Raw genomic sequence first — 16413 nt, forward strand, 5'->3', positions numbered from 1 at the left:
ACTGTATCTAAGGAGACATTAAAAAGGAAAGACATTATCAGGCTGCTGTTGCTTCCCAAAGCACTCCATTTGATCCAGGCTATGCACAGAAAAACAATCTGTTTATACACTAGACAAGTTTCTTGTTAATGCTGCATAGTTTAATATTAAAAACTTGCACTCTGCTCTTCCTTGATTAACCAGTAGCACAATTTGCAGTTTGTTCAGAGCCAGTCTGTGTGGCAGAAGAGATGAGAACATGGCCAGCTCCAGCAGCAGGTTACAGTTTAAGGTGATGGCACAGCTGACAACTCCTAACAGCCTATGCAACAACCAGGAGTGCAGCTAAAGGAATGTTAATCTGAAGTACTCAGCCTAGGCTTAGTGGAGGAGTAGGAGGAATTAAAAACTAATTCAATTTAAAACAGTGCTTGTGTTAAGTTCTAAAGCTGTGAGATCTATTAAGCAATGTAATTGGAATTAATGCTTGAAGAGCCAAACTATTTTTAAACTCTTTTATTCAGCTGTAGTTAATCTTAACACACTTCTGAATCAGCTTCATCAATTGTTGACCTTTCCAGAAGAGAAAAACAAGCTTTGCTGCTGTCATTCCCCACTTCCTAGGAAAACAGACTGCCTATTCTAGTCATTTCAAACTTTTGAAACAGCAGCTGGGGCTGGGAACAGCCTGGTCTGGTGGAAGGTGACCCTGCCCAAGGCAAGGGAGAGCAATGAGATGATCTCCCAGTCCATTCTGACCCATATGATTCTATAAGGTAATAAACTGTTCTTCACCTTAAAACTCAGTTAAAATTTGAAATCTTGTTTGTACATGCAGTTAAAATTCTAATGGCCCTGCTAATCTAAAATGCACACTTGTGTAGTGAATCAAACTCCTCAGCTTTAGGACTGCACTCTCATGTTCAGCAGCCCTTAAACCAGCAGCTTTCCCTTCCAGGATGATTTTTCAAGAGGTAGTTTGGAAAATACCTGGCCTTCTGCAGTCTCCTTTGTACCAGGATTACAAAGCACAGCTTCTACTTCCTTTTGGTGACATGGGAAGGGCAGCAGAGGGAGGTGGCTCTGACTGTGTCACTTCAGGATCCCTGAGCTCCTGCTGGGACAGATGGGCCAGGACAGGCACCCTCCTTTAGTGCCTCCTCCTGAGGCAGCAGGAACAGCTGCTGCACTGAGTCAGCCTGGAATTCCAGGGCTCCAGCCTGAATTTACTACTGCAGCTTCCTGCTGACTCAGCTCTTGGAGTCACAGGCCAGGGCCAGGCAGGAAACTCCTCAGCAGCACCTTAAGGCATCAGCTGAGGCTGATCTGCCACTCCTGGCAATGGCAGCAGGGAAGTACCTGATTCTGTTCCTAGAATCACAGAATATTCTGAGTTGGAAGGGAGCCACAAGGATCATCAGGTCCAGGATCAGACCCTGAGTTTGGCATTTGTAGCACACACTGAGGTGCTGAAGGAAAATGAAGATTGTCCTTGTGTGGTGACACCACCCATCCACCCCTGTGATCCTTTCAGTGACAGCCACTCCCAGCTGGGGACAGGAGCTGGAACAACACTCACAGCCACATTTCAGGGTACAGTGAGAAGAGCACGACCAGCTGTGCATATTTAAAGATAAAATTGAAGCAATATGAAGAGGCAAAAGGTGCACAGCCACCTACTTGCTTATCCAAAATTTCCAAATAACTACTTCTTGGAGAACATGGCAATCTGAAAAGCTCCTATGAGAATCAACACTTAATTTTTCTGTATCTTTTCACAACAAGCAAGAAGTTCCATGAAAAGCAATTTCAAGAGGCTGTAGATAGCAGTATATGCAAAGTCCTGCCCAGTGTCTTGCCTGTCATGGCAAAATTTAGTTAAACAATACCAAGATGATTATTACTGTCAGATTATTTTCCAAATTTAATCATTCATTTATCAGAGTATAGACTCAGCCTGTTAATGAAAATTTTATGGTAAGGAAAAGACCTACTTTCATTTTCACTGATAGGGAAAGAAAAAGAAATTGCATATTAGAAGGTGAGAAAAGAAATTTGCTTTTTTTTGGGAGGGTCAAAGAGGAAAAAGGCAAGAGAATTCTAAACAAGCTACTTTTAATACTGACACTGCCCTTTACTTTAGAAACAGAAAACCAGCAGAATTCTTTTTGACCATAGGTTCAGCATTGGTACATCTTGTCAGCAAGGCCCAGGAACATTAGAATAGATTTCTAGCCCAACTCATTCCAGCAGAAAAACTACTGCAACTCCCCTGTGACAGCTATTTTTGTAACCCTGCAGTTCCATGAGGCAACCACACTGTATTTAACAAGTAACTTACTAATTTTAGTTACTTAAAAATTAACTAATTATACAGCAGTGCATTAGTCATCATAATGTTTCACTAATTTAGTCCACAGTTGATAGGCTAAACAGAAACTGAGTTTTGCTACTGAGAAGTATTTACTTGTTGCTATGTCAAACAGTGGAGTTGAGAAGGGGAAGAAATCTTTAAAAAAGAAGGAAGTGGCTGCTATGGCCACACTGACCAAATGAACTGAAAATGCAGTGGGACAGCAAAACATGATTAAACTTTAATTAATGTTGAATACCCTTTTATTCTAAGTATATAAAGCTGTCTGAGGGAAATCACTTGGTGAACAAGTTCCAGAAGGGCTCAAGCTGGATTTGACATTATTTAGGTGACAACTAGATCTGTTCCAGAACAAGACAGAACAACATTAAATTGCAAACAACCAAAAAACTTATATTTAGCAGAGACTGTCTTAATTACAGGACTGGAGGTGGGGGGTGGGGGGAATCTGGCTCTGTTATAGATACTCCCATATCCTGCAGGCTTAAACAACATCTAAGGACAGGAGTTTGATTTAAGCCCAGAGAACAGCACCTGATCAAGCCTCCAACATGAAGGTTTGAAAGGCAGCATGCATTCCTACAGAAGTAAGGCTTGGATCCCCTTCCCTAAAATTAAAATGAGCTTATCCAGGTGGCTTGAAAATGGTCAATTATAACTTCAGTGTAACTAAAATGTGGAAATGCTTTGCAAGGCAAACAAATGGCAGGGTGACATCTTCTGAATTAGAGATGTGAGCAAGAGGTGAGTCTAAGAGTCCTGCTTGGGTTATTTCTGCCCAAAGCACTGGCAAGTTTCAGATCTAAAGATAGCAGAAAAGGAGCACTGCTTCCTTCAGGCTCCACAAGTAACCTACTTTGTCCTACTCTGGCCATTTATGGGAACACATCATCCAGCAGAAAGTTAAATACCCACTTGGAATGCAGAACTGCAGTCCTTGCCATGCTGAAACACTTGAGGGTTTCAATGGTGTGCTCTTGCTCAAGACCCAAAGCTCAGGCCTGACACAGAACAGCAGGAAGGAAGAGTCTACAGACCAAGTCACCTCTCAGCTCCAAGTCATCCCTCCACCCAAGGAGTGTTCAAGAAGTTCAGCTCAAGGATGACACAAGAGGAGCCTGTTCAGTGAGATGCTTCCTCCTCAAGTCTCACACATGCAGTGGCTGTTACTCAGCACCTGATGAATCACTACTCTGCTGTTTACTGAGGCTGGATATGTCACATTCCTTGTTACAATTATTTACTCAGCAAGTCCACATACAGCAGCTTTGCTCAAGGAAATTAAGAAGGGGACTAGGTGAACTGCAGCTGACAAATTACAAAACTATAGGCTCCAGTATCTGGTTTACCTACATCCATCTCTGCACCAGGGCAGATTTTAGAATATGAAAGTGCACTTGCAGAGTTCAAAAAACAACCTTAGGCTATTGCATCAAGATAATTGATTTTATGCTACTCTAATAAGGCCATAAAAGTTATTGGCTTGGATAACAGCCTCTTTACAACTGCTCATACTGCTGATGAAATGATGGCAAGATTGTCAGAAGTAACCCATATATGAAATTTCCTGTGTGGCAGACACCCACGAGGCCATCTCCAAAAGAAATCCTACTCATCTGTATTTGGTGCTGACTCTGAGAAAGGAAACATTCCAAGCAGAACGTGCCTCATGCAGATCTGAAGTATGCCAAGCATTGGGTCATTCATTTGTAACTTCTCATCACCAAAAATAGCTCGATGGCCTGAGGTTAAAGCCCCACATGCTGAGAGTGTGATGTCCATGTGGATGCAGCCCTGCTGGGATGCTCCTGCCTCCTGTGCAGTCCCAGGCACCCTTAAGGAAGGAGATTTGGAACAGCTCCAGGGCTGTTTTGCAAGTCTCTTCCTGAAGATAAAACCACAGCCATAGAAGGGAACACAAACCAGCAAATTCAGTAATGCAACTTAGCATGACCTTAAAATGAAGTACACAGTTGAAAGATTACAAAGAGAGAAATAGTTTGGATTGTCATGACAATTCTGATGCTGTGATTGCACCAAAAATACAGCACAGAGTCTGTTCTCTCCCCCTCATTTTCTTCTTTCAGTTGCATGTCTGTAAGACAAGGACCAGCTTTTCCTCTGCCCACCAGTTTTTCAAGTTGCATGCAGCAAGGAAGTTACTTCTACTTAAGAACTGAGAGCTATTTTGAGATACCAACTGCTTGTAACTTTCCTTTCTAGAGCATCTTGCTGCCTATTATGTCCAATTACCCAGAGTTGCAGAGTTAAGCCCTGCCTTACTGTAAATACATTCTAGTATTTTAGAACACAGGATCTACAACCAAGCTCAAACCAAGTTTCCTTTCTCCAGATGGGTGCAGCCACCCCCACACGGTGCTCTTTCATCTTCAGTACACTGCTATTAAAGGACTCTGAAACACTTGTTTAAAAATGGTTCTTAGGAGTTGCTGTGCCAACCAAAAATGGACAACTAGAATGAAGCAGGCAGCAGCATCACACAGTTTGTAGTCCAAACACATGCAGATCTTCAGATACAGGAAAAAACTGAAATCCCCTCAAGTCTCCCCTAAAAACAGTGTAGGAACTGCCCACTGCAAATACCATTTTAGGCAATGTGATAAAACAAGCCAATCAAGGGTTCAGGAAGAACATGGTGTGCTTTATTGCTGCATAAAATTAGATATAATTTGGTACACATACTGTCTGCATATCCAAAATCAGTCATTAGGATTCAAATTTCACCAGATTAAGAGTAGGTTCAATTAGAGCGAATTCACCCAAAAACTGGTGCATTCCAAACACACCCACACACCCCCAAAACCCACCCAAGTGATGCCTAAATATTTGTAAGTTAAAATTTATCTTGTTTGTTGGGATTTTAGAGAAGCAGGAAATCTGCTCCTTTCATTACATTCAGGAAGAACAGAGAGCTCTTCCACCAGACTGCATGAACAGGTGACAGGAGCAGCACAGGAGCACCAGCTACTTTAGCACAATGTTCAAAGCTCCCTTTCAGTTCTAACCCCAGGTGCTCCCACAGCCAACAAAGCCCACCAAGTGAGAGCCTATTTCCCCCAAACACTTCTAGGTACATCAGGAACAGAAACAAATCTGAAATGCTCTTTGAGGCTGAACCAAAATGTAGCTAAATGTGTTTTGCATCAGTTGGTTTAACAGGAGCTGCTTCCCCCAGCTTCTGTCTACCCTCACACCCCTGTATCCTCTTGTGCTGCTTGCAAGGACAAGACAGATCACTCCCACAAATACATCTTCCATTGATCCAGAATAACAAAACCCTCTAAAAAGCCATGTATTTTGCTCTGTCAGAGCTCAGAATGTCACACAACACAGCTCTGTTTATAGCTGTAGCTAATGAGGTGACACTGCACAGGAGCACTGCAGGGCAAGGCACATCCCTGAAGGTACCAACTCCAGCAAACAGCACAGTCTGGCAATTAATTAACAGCTTAAGTGGTGATGGGGCAGCAAACTCCCTGGCCACCTGGAATAATACCCTCCAAAAACACAGACAAATGAAAAATAGCTTTGGAAAAGATGGCTGAGCAGGAAAAAAAAAATCAGAATTTAATCACTAGCTGAACTGTAGATTCTCAGCAACAGCAGCTCCTTACAGCTCAAAACATTCAATTCAAAAGACTGAAGGCATTAATACTTTTAAGTAAGAATCAACACTGACCAACTGCAGTCTTATTAGCTGAGGCTGAAAAGTAAATTAACCTGCAGTGACTGAAATAATTTGGACAAGCAGAAGCCCTGGAAGAAAGGCCATGTAACCACTGCCCTCACCAGCTTGCTTTTGCTGAGCAGCCATGCTGAACAGCTTCCCTCTTTGTGCCAGGCTGCAGGCTGGCAGTGACACACAGACTGCAGTGTCACACACACTCACACTTCAGGGACACACACAGTGCTCTGGAGGGTCAAAGGAAGGACTGGGAATCCACAGTCCTGATCCTGCTGGATCACGTTGCTCTACACTTTGCATCTGTAACAATAAAGTGTTTTAATCACCAGCTTATCAGTGCTGGCAAGCCTGAGACACCCCTGTTCTGGCAGGTGCACCGTGTCCAAGGATCACCAGCAGTGTTAGGACCCTGGTTTTTATCTCCACAAGTATGGAAAGATGCATTTTAGTTAAAGTCTGAACTCTGCAAGCCACTTGCACAAGCTTTTTCAGACACTGCTATATGAGAACATGGCTCACAAGACCTTTATTTCCTTCTTGTACTTTTATTATATGGCTACTGCTGCAGGAAAAAGTCTTCACAGGAAGCAGTGAGGAAAAAAAATATCAGTCTAAGATATAAACTAGCAACAGGTAGGATAAAAGGATAAACAGGGAAGATTCTTACTTCAGATTGCCCATGACAGATCATTTACCAACTACTGATAAAGAAGACCCTGAATCTAAGAGAGGTAAAGAAATGAATCCAGCCAGAGTCAGTTCTCCACACCCAAGTGAAACAGCCATTTCAGCTCTCCAGTGTCAGCAGCAAGTCACAGCTGAGCTATGGGCAGCACAGACACCTCTCATTAAACATTTCCTCCCAGTGTGGTATCACAAAAGGCTGGCAAAGTGACCACATTGTTGCTACAAAGTAGATCTTAGAAGTTAAATATTTATGGAGGAGTAGCTTCTATTTCAGCATCTTAATTTACTCAGAAGACTGCAGTAGGGTTCTTCAAATACAACATGCAGAACTTCAAAGACTTTTTCTCCTGCTGGTTTTCATAGCAATGAAATAAGTAATTGCCTCTCCCAAACCCACATGGGTTTTGCTTTCAAGTTTTACCCTGTACATTTGATTTAGATGGGAGTTTACTAAAGCAGCAGTAATTATAAACTAGAGATTTGACTTTGTTAGGAAGAATACAGACTATTTAGAGATTCAGGTATAAGTTTAAATGTTTTCCATTTAAGTTTATTTCAAGAACATAAAATATATTCAGTCTGTAGATGGGTAAGTGATTGTATTTACCAACAAAACTATTCCTTCATTCCTGTAAAAAAACCCCCTATTTTCTCCCCTTGAAAGATCAAAACTTTCACAGATAAAGAATTTACATCAGGAATAAGGTTTCCACCTCAGAAGCCAAGAAAAAAGGCTGCATGCTGCAGAGATAATTTGGAAGCCAGTTTAAAAGCATAGAGAGTTTAAATAATTAAGTTTACAACACTGGAATGGTTGATGCACTGATGCAGCCTGAACATGCACAAAATACATTTCTGGTACTAATCACTGTCTTGTGCCTGCCATGAAAAACGTTACTCAGAAAGCCTGAAAGGGAACTAATGACAGGTAGATATAAATATCTGATCCTTCACCTTTACTGCTGGCATCCAAAGTGTTCTTTTGAAAAATATCTAAGAACATTCTCCTGTGAGCAGTGCTACCCAGAACAGTAACTAAATTCTCATTTGACTTCAAGCACCTACTTCAAGTTTTGAAAGACAGGCTGATCACTTGATTGCAGGTGATGACAGAATCCTTTGCCACATCTAAATTAAAGCTGCTGCACAAATCTTCAGCTTCCCTGCAGTGCTGTGTAGTTGTTTTGCAACACTGCATGACTTCCCCAGGATAGCTGTATCTATCCTCATCAACGTGAACTTGCAGTCCTGAGAAATAACACAAAAATTTCAGTGTATTTGTAATCAAATTCCATATCCTGCATCCCTTTATTAGACAACAAAACAGAAATTAAACATCTATATTCACATAACTTAACACCACTTGCCAAAACATGCAGAAACTGGCTTCAGAATCCATGCTGAAGTAAACCCTGGCAATAAGCATGTAGTTCCTAAATTAGCCAACGTTAACATTTGATACAAATATGTCAGCTATCATAAAATTCCATACCAGAAAGAATAAAAATAACCTCTTACAACACAGCTCTTGTTCTGTCCAAACACAAGATTACCAAATCAGTCTTAAAACAAGGAATATTTTCTGTGTGGCATTCCAAGATTGCCTGACAGATACCAGAGCTGGGGGAAGCAGCAGCTCCATCAGCTGAGAGGGCTCTGATTCCTGCACACACTGCTCACACCTGCAGCCACAAAGCACAACAAAATCTGCACAGGGTTTGTTCAGAAAATGGGGCTGCTCCTCCCTGGACATCACCGAGGCTGCTGCCAGAGCTTGGCCAGCTGAGCATGGATCACTTTACTGGTGTTACTGGGAAAAGCAACTGCAGAGTGTTATTTCTGCAGAGCTGATGGAAATGGCAATTCTGAGATTTTTCTCACACAAATATTTCTGACAGTGCCCTAGATCACAAATATTTTCATCATTACTCATGTCCAGAAGATACTGCACTGCTGCAAAACATCCAAGAAACCAGCACTGAGCTTCAGTGAGAGAATGCATCAATTCAGGCCTCCTGAGGGATTTGTGTCTTCTCCAGTGAGAACCCTCCCAAGGCAAGGATTAAAATCATCATGAAGTTATGTTTGAATAATTAAATGTCTAAATAATTAAATGTCCATTTTCTGAACTTGAGGACAGGAATGCCCCAGAGCTGGGGAAAATGTAAGTAAGCATTTAACAGGTTTCATTCAAGTTGGTTTGGTTTTTTCCCCTCTCTCACACACACATTATAAAAATGAAGGAAGTTAATGCTGATAGTTTAATTTCTCTCTGTGACCAGGAAAGGTTTGATCTTCCATTTTTATAATCCAGCTATTACTGGCTGAAGTTTTTTGCTGTCAACCTCAAATTTATTGGGATTTTTTCTCTTTATACATGCACTTCACAACTTCTTACCATGCTCCTCTGAGCAGTTTGCAGTCATTTGGACAATAAAGCTTTGTGGGAAGCTGTAAGTGACTTTACTTTGCACAGAAATACTGCAGTTCCACATAGGCAACACTTCTGCAGATCCTCTGTCTATTTCACTACAAAAACACCAAGGAAAAGAGCATTAAAAAAGAACAATGGAAACAGAAATAAAAGGTAAAAGTCTCCTGAACTGCAAAGTCTGACAGAGTAGCACTGTACTTCACTACATAGGAAGAAGCTCAGTGTTAAAAGAAGATCTAATACTTTTAATATTCCTACAGTATTTTGGCTGCAATTGTACATGTATTCTGAGTTCTTTTAGCTACAAAAAACCCCAGTGTGTCAAGAGCAGGATGTGATTACTGAACAGAATAAAACCATCTCACTTATCCCAGAAATCTCCTTACTTTATCTGTGACCTGAAGGAAGGCACGTGATACATTCAGCAGTGACTTGTTCTGCTGTTCTTATAAAAAGAACTGTAAGGTACAGACATTCCTAAATTTGCTTTTTCTTATCCACTGCCACATGTGTGGAAGACCTTGGGCAAGATTTCTGGGTTATGTTTACTCTGCAACTAATGCACCAAACACATTTCCAAGTGCTTAAGTGTATTGTTTTTACTAATTTACAGCCATCACTCAGAATTCCATGTGACCAATGACCAGTGCCATGCTTAGAGTGCCTTAATGCTTTTAATTGTTTTTAAATGAAGAAGCCTTTAATTTGTTCAAGCTAAACTCAAATGCATTTCCCCAGGCAAACCTCCCCTGCTGCATCTACAAGACCTTTGGGACTAACAGAGATAACCAAGCACTGCTGCTTTGAACAATGATCTAAAAAATGAAATGTTTCTACCTCACAGAGTGTCTGTTTACAGAGAAATTAGATCCTAAAAGGACTTACTGTGATTGTCCCACTCTAGAGCTTCTCAGCTGTTAACTTTGTGCAGTGAGCACACCAGGCCATGATAAAAAAGCTCAAAGTCACCTCCTCTGCTCATTTCTTCCACTCATTCCCACAGCTTCCCTGAAAGGGTTTGCACAGGGGATGGGGCACAAAAATCCAGCACAGCCAGGATGGCTTTGAGTTTCAGAGCTGTTTAACAATGACATTTAGGATGAAAAATTTCAGTACCATGCAGTAACTCTTGAGTCCTGAAGTTCCTTTTCTAATGAAAAAATATTTAAATCAAAATTAGTCTTTTTTCCTGCCTTGCCAAAAGCACGGTGTTCTCATTCCATGACACCAGACATCATCCCTAAGCTGTGTGAGAACATTTGTGCTGTGCTGAGCTGCCCACTGGGCATTCTTAGGTGCTTAAAATACCATAAAAGAACAAGTCACCTCTCCTGCTCACTGGCTATACAGAAATAAAGTCCTTTTGCTCACAGCAGCTTGGTGGGTGATGTGCCATGAGCCTCCCAATTGTGCTGGCTCTAACTGCTACATCCACAGGGGCAGGATTTTTATGCTAGAAATCAGAAACAAGACTGATTAGTTCAACCACAAACTGTTATTTATTGAATGGTTCTACACCCAGTACAGAGATACAAACCATGCCTCAGGAACAGCTCACAAAAAAATCCAAGCCAGGATTTCTCTCCAATACATTCCACAGAGATCAGAAGTTCACATTCAAATGGAATTTTGGAAGTTTTGTCAATATTTAGGATAGATATATATATATATTCTAAATCACAGAACCAGAGAATGGTTTGGGTTGGAAGGAACATTAAAACATCATCCAATTCCAACCCCCCTGCCATGGTAGGGACACCTTCCACTATCCCAGAGTGCTCCAAGCCCCATCCAACCCGGCCTTGGGCACTGCCAGGGACCCAGGGGCAGCCCCAGCTGCTCTGGGCACCTGTGCCAGGGCCTGCCCACCCTCATAGGCAGGAATTCCTTCCTCAGTCTGCTCTCAGTCAGTGCAAAGCCATTCCCCCATCCTGTCACTCCATGCCCTTGTCCCAAGTCCCTCTCCAGGTCTCCTCTAGGTTCCCCTCTGACACTCTCCAGTTTATCCCCTGCATAAAACAGAATGACAGCACAGAATCAAAGCTCCCTCAACACTAAATGCCTCAACTTTTACACATTCTGTAAAGATCTCCATCCATCTTTGTATTTACAACCCAGATCCAAACACCAGAATTCCAGACCTTTCCTCCATGTCAGGCCTTGCCTGCAGTCAATTCTAAACAAATCCTGTGTGCTTTGTGCATTATTAAACCTTCAGAGCTTACCTGCACCACACATCTCTGCTCACTGAACTCTCTAGAGAACTCTCCCATTATTTGACAATTTCTAAAGCATCAGATTTAATTAAAAAGAAAAAAATACAAAAGCCACCTTTAAAGCAGATCTTACATGGGAACCATACATAAATTAATAATCTATTTCTGTATTTCTGTCAATTAACACAATGGTCCTCCACTGTTGTAGGTAAGCCTAATAGATACCTTTTAGCTCACAGTGAGCACTGTCAAACAGATGCTCATCACTCTTGAATAAAAATTATGGATCTGTTAGTCCAGAATAAGAACTAGGCAAAACTATAAATAAAATAAAAACTATCTGTATTACCATAAGCCACAAAAAAAAAATCTGTATAATATGTCAAAATGTGAAACTAAATATAAAACATTTGGTTTTATCGTGGCCTTTAATCGGTAACTCCTACTTAATAAAATCAAAGCTCGTTTCTAAGAGCAAACTCCCGCAAAGGACTCTGACAGGTGCGGGTGTCCCGCCTCGTGAGGCCGCACTCCAGGCCCAGGCACGACAACACCCCCACATCTCCCGGAAGAATCCCTCAGCCTCCCCCCGCTGCTCATCGCTGTCCCTGCACAGGGAACCGTGGGGAAGCGCTCGAGCAGCAGGAGCCGGGCGCGTTCCCTCCCCACACGCGTCACGGGGCCGCTGAAGGTCGGCGGAGCTGCACCCTCCCCCGCGGGAAGGCGGCGCGGGCCGGCAGCTCCTACCTGCACCCCGGGCGTGTCTCTGCGGGGCGCTCGGGCCGCCCCGGCGGCTCCGCGCCCTCACGGCGGGCGGTCCCGGCGCCTCCATGGCGGCCGCTCCACTTCCGGCTCCGGCCGGGCCCGCTCCTGCGCCATCGCCGCCGCAAGCGGGGCCGCCACCGAGACTAAGCGAGGGGGTCATACCGCCGGGAAGAGATGCGGTGCCGCCTCAGCGGAGCTCAGGATGAGCTTCCCGGCCATTCCCTCCGCGGATCGCGCGGACACTCCCGCTCCTGCCTCTCCCCGCGGCCTAAAATGGGAAAGAGTCGCGCACAAAATGGCGCCTGCGACGCCGCGGCCGCCGCGCCTGCGCGCCGCTCGCGCCGGCTCCGCCCCCACGGCCGCCGTCCCGCCCCCTCCCCGTCCTTTCCCCTCCCTCCCGCCCGTCCCGCCCCGAGCCAATCGCATCGCGCCGTTCCCCTTCCGGTCCCCGCCGCTGGCCAATCCCGTGCTCCCGGGGCCACGCCGCCACCCAATGGGGGTGCTGTCCGCGGCGGCCCAATGCGCGCGGGGCGCCGGGGCGGCGGCCAATGGGAGCGGCCCCGCTCCCGCCGCTTGTTTATTGGGGCTCGCGCTGCGGCGCGGGGCGGGTCTGCACGCGCGGGGGGGGGGAGGGGGGCGGGAGAGAGGGGGGGCGGAGCGGGGGCCGCGCTCAGCCGGGGCCGCCGCCGTCTGCGGAGGGGCCCGGGCGGCGCGGGGGCTGCGGAACGAGGAGTTCGCAGGTAGGAAGGGACGCGCGAGGAGGAGGAGGGAGAGGAGGAGGAAGGAGAGAAGGAGGAAGAGGAGGCGGCGGCGGCGGAGTTGCGGCTGCCGCGCCGCCGTCCCGGGGGAGGGGACGCGAAGCGGCTCCGGGAGCTGCGCTTTAAAACCCCCCCCGCCCCCCCTCCCCCGCCCTGTGGGAGCGCACGGGCGCGCGCGCCGCCCCCCTCACAGAGCGGGACCCCCGGGACCGGGACCCCCCAACTCTGTCCCGGTATCCCCGGGTTCGGCCCCCGCGCTCCCTGGGCCGGGGGGCTGCGGCGCTGCCCCGGGGGGCGGGAGGCACAAGTCCCGGGAGGAGGAGGGGGCCCGGCGGGGCCGCGGAAAGTTGAGAGGGGGCCGGGGCGGGTGGGGGGCGGCGGCCCCTGAGCCCCGCGGAGCAAATGGCGACGTGACACACACCGAGCGCGGGGCCGCCCGGCGGGAAGCGGCGGCCGCGCTCCCTCGGCGCGGCCGGGACGGGCGGCGGCTCCTTCCCTCCGTTCCTCCCTCCCTCCGCCGAGCCTTGCCCGGGCTCCCCCCGCTGCCCCTCGCGGGGAGCCCCGCGCTCAGCCCTCAGCCTCCCCCGCTCTTGTTTTGCAGTGTTGCCCGTGCGAGGAGAAGTCCCGGAGCTGGAATCGCTCACATAACCCTGAAAGATGAAGGTAGGCGGCTCCGGCAGGAGCGGGGATCGCCGCCCTGTTCGCCCGGCGCTCTGGAGATTTCATTTTTAATCGCTCTCCGTCTGGGCACGGCAGCAGCGGGAGAACGCGGGGTTCGCTGCGTGCTGTGGGTGCTGTTCCTGCTCCCCGGCGAGGTGCAGGTGATTTAAAGCTCTCACCGCCGTGCAGGAGCGCTCGGAACATCCTCATCGCCTCTGAGTTGTTGTTGTCCTTCGGGCTCCCGTCTTTAAACGCTTCCTGTATCAGCAGCTGCTATGGCAAGTTTGCAAAACCACAGCTTTTGTCCCGCCTTTGCTGTTGCCGGTTTGCTCAGTACAAAGGCTCAACAATTGCAGTATAATTTACAAAACTTTTCCTTTTCCCTTCAGAGTTGAATGAAATAATTAAGTTATTAAAAAAACCCCGTGCATCTCCCATTTTATTTTAGATTCTGCACCCATTTCCTGTCTTTTCAATGTGGTTATTTGGTCCTTGTTTATCGGTTGCAATGAGCACGGTAAAGTGAAATGTTGAGTATTAAAGTTCAGGTTAAGGAAAACGTGATGAATATTTCTCTTTAAAAAAGCACTGACAATTAGCTTTTAATAAAGGCATTCCAGGAAAGAAAAATAATTGTTAATAGCTGTTTGAAAGATTGCAACAGATTTCTCTAGAGGTCTCCTTTTAGTCACCAGGAAAGAAATCCTATATATAGAATGTTATAGACTTAATTGTAAGTGTTGGGATGACACCAATCTCAAACGTTTTAAATAATCTGTGTCATTGGATTGCTTATAGCTGGTAAAATACAGCTGTCTGTTGCCTTTTTGTGTAGAACCTACTTGAGTTAATAGTTGCTCCTTTACTTTGTTGCCCTTTTTATAAGCAGATGTCTTCAGTATCAATGTGAATATCCTCAAAAACATTTCTGGGAGAGGCCGGCAATGAATTGACAGGAGGTGTGTGTCAACACCAGTGACAAACCAAAACTTCCTGTAACTTGTTTGTTGGGTTTGGTTTTTCTCCCTTTTGAAGAACTCTGTGATGGCAATCTCAAGGACAGGGAATTTATCAATTAAAAAGTCAACAGGTCTAAAAGCATAGGTGTAAAATGAAATGCATGATGATGCAGCTGTAAGTTGAAGTAAGAGCTGAAGTTTGTTTTTGTGTTTCTTTTCCCCTGCAGGCAGCAGATGAGCCTGCCTACCTGACAGTGGGGACTGATGTCAGTGCCAAGTACCGAGGTGCCTTCTGTGAGGCAAAGATCAAGACGGTGAAGAGGCTTGTGAAAGTCAAGGTGAGTGTCTGAGGCTCTGCTAGAGCATTGTGCTGAGAGGGCTGTCACAGGAGATCCTACTCCTGAAGATTAGAAAATGTTCATCACTTCACTGTATGAATTTTAAACAGCACTTAAATATGGGGTTTTTTCATACTTTGTTTTTTTTTTTTTTTGGTTTAGGATGAGGTTTTTTTGTGGTTTTTTTTGGGTTTTTTTGTTTTTTTTTGTTTTTTTTTTTTTTTTTTTTTTTGCTTAGTTTTGTTATTTTTATTTGGGTTTTTTTTAATTATATTTTTAGTGGGATGCTAGAACAAAAACGAGCTTTCTTGCTTCTTTTTTCCTGACTGCATTTGTCTTCTGTTTTTGAATGCATCAGTTTCCCAGCAATAAGTTTTGATGTCACAAATACAGGATTATGTCTTTACATGAATAATAGGGAATAAGAGCAACCTCTTCAGAAGCAAAAGTTCCATTTCATACCAACTGGCACTCTCACTTTTACAATTTGGAACTGAAAAGGCAATGCAAAAATAAGTTAACAGCAAGAGAGATGGCAATAATTTGTTTCTTAGGCCAGGTTTTAGCAATGCCTAGGGTAATGTTTAAGTTTTGAGCATCTTGATTCAGCTCTAAAGCAGCATGCTCTGGCTGTAGCTGAATTTTTGTGCATGGGTAGCACTGGCACATAGCATTCATTCACATTTACAGGGCTTTTGGAAAAACAGCCAGGAGACAAAGTTGTCATTTTGGTGTTGTAATACTGTTGTAAATGCCACTATGTGAGAATAAGAATAAAACATTGTTAAATGCGAGTTAAAACTGAAATTAAATACAGAAGTTGTTGTTCTTCTTTGTCTTGTTAAAGTCTTCCTTCTTCCTACTTCCTACTTTACTTCCAACAGTGCCTGCTGTCCAAGATATGTAAATAAGTCCTTAGTGACTCAAAATCCCCAAGAAATTGAGGTGAAAACTGCTTTTTGTAACTACACATCCAAGCTTTTGTGTGCTTTAATGCTTACATCAAGTAGAACAATCCTCAGCCTCTTCACTTACATATATAGATCATATCACTTTATCAGAGTGCTTTTCATCAATAGAAAAAAATGTAATTCAGATGCTGGAGTCTTTTGCTTGTTCTTAATAAGTACTGTGGGGAACTTGTGGTGTTCTTTGAAACGTGTGTTAATGAGAAGCTCTGTAGGAAGCAGCGTGCAGGTCTGACAAGCTTGATTTAGTCTGCATCTTTGGTCTGGTAGAGTATTTAGGCTGTTAATAGGTAGGAGTTGCTTTTTCTCATTAGAATCAGGTGCTTTATTACTCCATGATAAGATTTGGAATTACACGAGGCTGCTGGGACTCGGTGGAAATTCCTGTCGCTGGCTCTCGGTTCTGTTATAACAATAGAAGTTTTAACAAGCTGAGCCTGATACTGTCATTAAGATGTGTAGGCACACCCTGGCACTCTTGCCAAGAGTGCAAAAAGTCCAAAACGTCCCCTAGCCTTTTCCTGAGCAGCAGCACAACCTGTATTCATCCCTCTGCAATTTTTATTTTA

General features: G+C 44.8%; 1 protein-coding gene and 1 long non-coding RNA gene across 10 annotated transcripts in view; one reads left to right on the forward strand and one right to left on the reverse strand.

The window, feature by feature from the left end:
- Positions 1–4994: 4994 nt before the first annotated feature.
- On the reverse strand, positions 4995–12511 carry LOC139589666 (uncharacterized). 4 transcript variants are annotated; one of them, XR_011679088.1, is made up of 5 exons: positions 12144–12511; positions 10552–10633; positions 10066–10257; positions 9145–9275; positions 4995–7994 (listed from the first exon to the last, which is right to left on the reverse strand). It is a non-coding gene; the product is annotated as an uncharacterized lncRNA (long non-coding RNA). The 4 variants fall into 4 exon arrangements; XR_011679089.1 differs by lacking the exon at positions 10552–10633 and having other exon boundaries at positions 12144–12509; XR_011679090.1 differs by lacking the exon at positions 10066–10257 and having other exon boundaries at positions 12144–12508.
- A 296-nt stretch (positions 12512–12807) lies between these two features.
- ARID4A (AT-rich interaction domain 4A) overlaps positions 12808–16413 on the forward strand; it is a 47434-nt gene continuing 43828 nt past the window's right edge. For 3 of the 6 annotated variants that reach the window (XM_071426192.1, XM_071426194.1, XM_071426195.1), the window contains exons 1-3: positions 12809–12901; positions 13521–13582; positions 14766–14876. In XM_071426192.1, the coding sequence (XP_071282293.1) occupies positions 13577–13582; positions 14766–14876 (117 nt within the window). In that variant the 5' untranslated portion in view covers positions 12809–12901; positions 13521–13576. Of the gene's footprint in view, positions 12902–13520; positions 13583–13604; positions 13862–14491; positions 14539–14765; positions 14877–16413 lie in introns of those variants that run through there. The other 3 variants (XM_071426197.1, XM_071426193.1, XM_071426196.1) reach the window with 3 other exon arrangements.

The sequence above is a fragment of the Agelaius tricolor genome, unplaced genomic scaffold (assembly GCF_023055355.1).
Source record: "Agelaius tricolor isolate 1412-34295 unplaced genomic scaffold, bAgeTri1.0.p SCAF_5, whole genome shotgun sequence".
Lineage (NCBI taxonomy): Eukaryota > Metazoa > Chordata > Aves > Passeriformes > Icteridae > Agelaius > Agelaius tricolor.